At 34.4% G+C, this 2,500-nt stretch overlaps 1 protein-coding gene across 2 annotated transcripts in view; it reads right to left on the bottom strand.

Annotated features, from left to right (window-relative positions):
* Positions 1 to 2,500, bottom strand: part of LOC138043298 (MAM and LDL-receptor class A domain-containing protein 1-like) — a 59,877-nt gene that overhangs the window by 10,665 nt on the left and 46,712 nt on the right. For both annotated transcript variants that reach the window (XM_068889506.1, XM_068889507.1), the window contains exon 25: positions 128 to 369. In XM_068889506.1, coding sequence (XP_068745607.1) covers positions 128 to 369 — 242 coding nt within the window. The remainder of the gene's footprint in view (positions 1 to 127; positions 370 to 2,500) is intronic.

Below are 2,500 nucleotides of genomic sequence, written 5' to 3'. Positions count from 1 at the left end.
TGAGAACTCTTCTTACAAGATTACTACCATAGACGAGAAATCAAACCTGGCATTGTTATTTTGTGTCCTGAAGTAATCATCATTCAGTGCGAAGACACAATTTTGACAGAAGGTGATTTTATCTTACCTTGTATACTCCGTACTTCGATATGTTGATACGAGCGTCCAGCCACTTGTTGCCTTGATTGCCAATTTTCGAGAACAAATTCTTTTTATCCACGAAAACAAGAAGTCCTCCAATGGTTGCTCCATACATGTGGTAGAAGAATTGAAGGCAAGTTTGGCCACCGAATCTCACTGCAGGGCTCAGTAGTTCTGCATAGTCGCCTTGTTTTCTAGGACTGGACGTTTCTATATACATGTAATACCCTGCCAATAGAAATTTTAGAGAAACTCATTAAAACCAGAAGGTCACTTACCCATGCTCCCCACAGTTGTTTCACTTCGTATAGCTTTTAAGACAGTGTTAAAATTGAGAAAAATGCACATATTATTATATATGGCAACCTCAACGCAAAGACTCTTAAGGCATTAATGAAAAAAAAAAAAAAACAAACAAAAAAACATAATCATTCAACTCGGAATGCATCTTTTCAGCGTCTATTTCTTCCTTATGCTAGAACTGAACCAACATCAAAACATTCTGCCCTTCCGTTATTGGTAAATACCTTTTGAATGACCTTCCTCTTTATATTCGAAACAACACGTTTAAAATTATACTTGGAAAAGCAATTTTTAAGTACTGATTTCCTTACTCACTTAAATGTACCCCTGTATAGCTTGTTTTTGTGTGGATGTGAGTTTTTTTCTTTTCCTTTTTTATATCACGTGCTGTAGCAATTGAACATAAATCAGGGCCCTAATTATTTTTTGGTATGTGCTTTTCTCCATTCTATTTTTTCGTGTAATTTCATTTAATAATTTCTTATTATATATCTCCTTACTATAGGCTACATTGTAATTACAACTCAATAGCTTCCTGATAATATATCTTTTTTAATGGAGTAGGTAAAATAACAAACCAAGTAGTTAGAAAAACTGCAAGAACCTAATCCAGTTGTTAGAAATGTTCCAGAAATTTTGAGTGTTTGATCTCTGAGAACCTGTTTATCAGGAATTTGATTCCTAAACTTAAAACGAAGTCCGAGTCATATTCCGTTGGCATCAAACCCCATGGTAATGGGATACTCTCTCACCCTTAATTCCCCAAATTTCCACACTATATGGATAATTTATCCTCCTTTGTACTCTGGAATTATGAATTGTGGCTTGGAGCCGTTGAAAGGGCGTTCGTTTTTATTATTACCTCTTATTCTCATTTTTAAGTACAACTACAATGGCTGCAAAAATCGTATCACGTATTAGAATCATTACGTCTTTTAGATATAGTAACCACCAAAATTCTACCAAGATCTTATTAATCGTTCACAAGAGTTTCATATTTGTTAATTAAACTATAATTACAATTAAGTCGTTTTTTGCCCCTTGTTGCATCTCCTAAGCCGGATATTAATATAGAATCCAGCTAAATTCATTTAGGAGCGATATCAATATTCTCTCTGCTAGTATCTTCTGCCATTTGTTAATTCAGCTTCAGCTTGAATAATATTCTTTTGGTTTTTCCCATTATGGCTAAAAGAGCACTTAAAGGTTTTTTGAAGTTTCGAATGCGTCGTTGCGGTCTAAGACGTTTAACGTCTTGTGTTGAAGTGAGTCAACCTGGTGGGTGGCTTAATTACATAGCTTAATCGAGGATAAAATGACGTCACTTTGGGAATGGTGCTCATTACACTCTGTTTTATAAGAACCTTTTTTACACTGAATAGAGCGCAGCCTCCTTCCCAAAGTTAGACGGTCCTATGAAAAGAAACGATTGTATATCTGCAAACCACGAGCAGCATATTAAGACAGATTAAACATGAGGTGCACTGAATCAGTCACGGGCACACATACTGTACTGTAAATATTGCGATAAACTATGTCATTGTGTTCTTGATCAAGCTTTTTCAAAATTTTGAAGTAGTCATGATAGACAACGGCAGCAAAATTCCTGTTAGGATTAAAAAGTCAAACATGTCCAAATTAAAAAATTCGACTGTCGAGTGAAAACAATGTCGAAATCCAAAAAAGAAAGACCGGGTAAGTAATTTCTTCATTCTTTTCTAATCTACTAAGTTTTTCTACTACTTCCAGTAGGATAGATAGCCTCAAAATAAAAATAATAATAAGAGATATCTAGTTAGCTTATCACATTTCTTCTATAGAAGCAGTCAAACAAAGGATTGATTTACTTTCATTTTGACTCCTACAAAAAAAAAACATGAACAAAAGAGCATATGTTCAAAAGTAACGTTTATCACCTTTCAATATGCCTTTAAGGGTAACAAAGCATTCTCAAGACAGTTTTCAATTTGCAAAACATGGTTTCGACATTCTCATGTCATCTCGAGTTGCAAATAAGCTTTTAACGGTTGTACATTTGAATTTATATTAAGGTACG

Source organism: Montipora capricornis, chromosome 3 (assembly GCF_036669925.1).
Source record: "Montipora capricornis isolate CH-2021 chromosome 3, ASM3666992v2, whole genome shotgun sequence".
NCBI lineage: Eukaryota > Metazoa > Cnidaria > Anthozoa > Scleractinia > Acroporidae > Montipora > Montipora capricornis.
The sequence above is the reverse complement of the archived record's forward strand: the minus strand, read 5'-3'. Positions and strand labels throughout refer to the sequence as shown.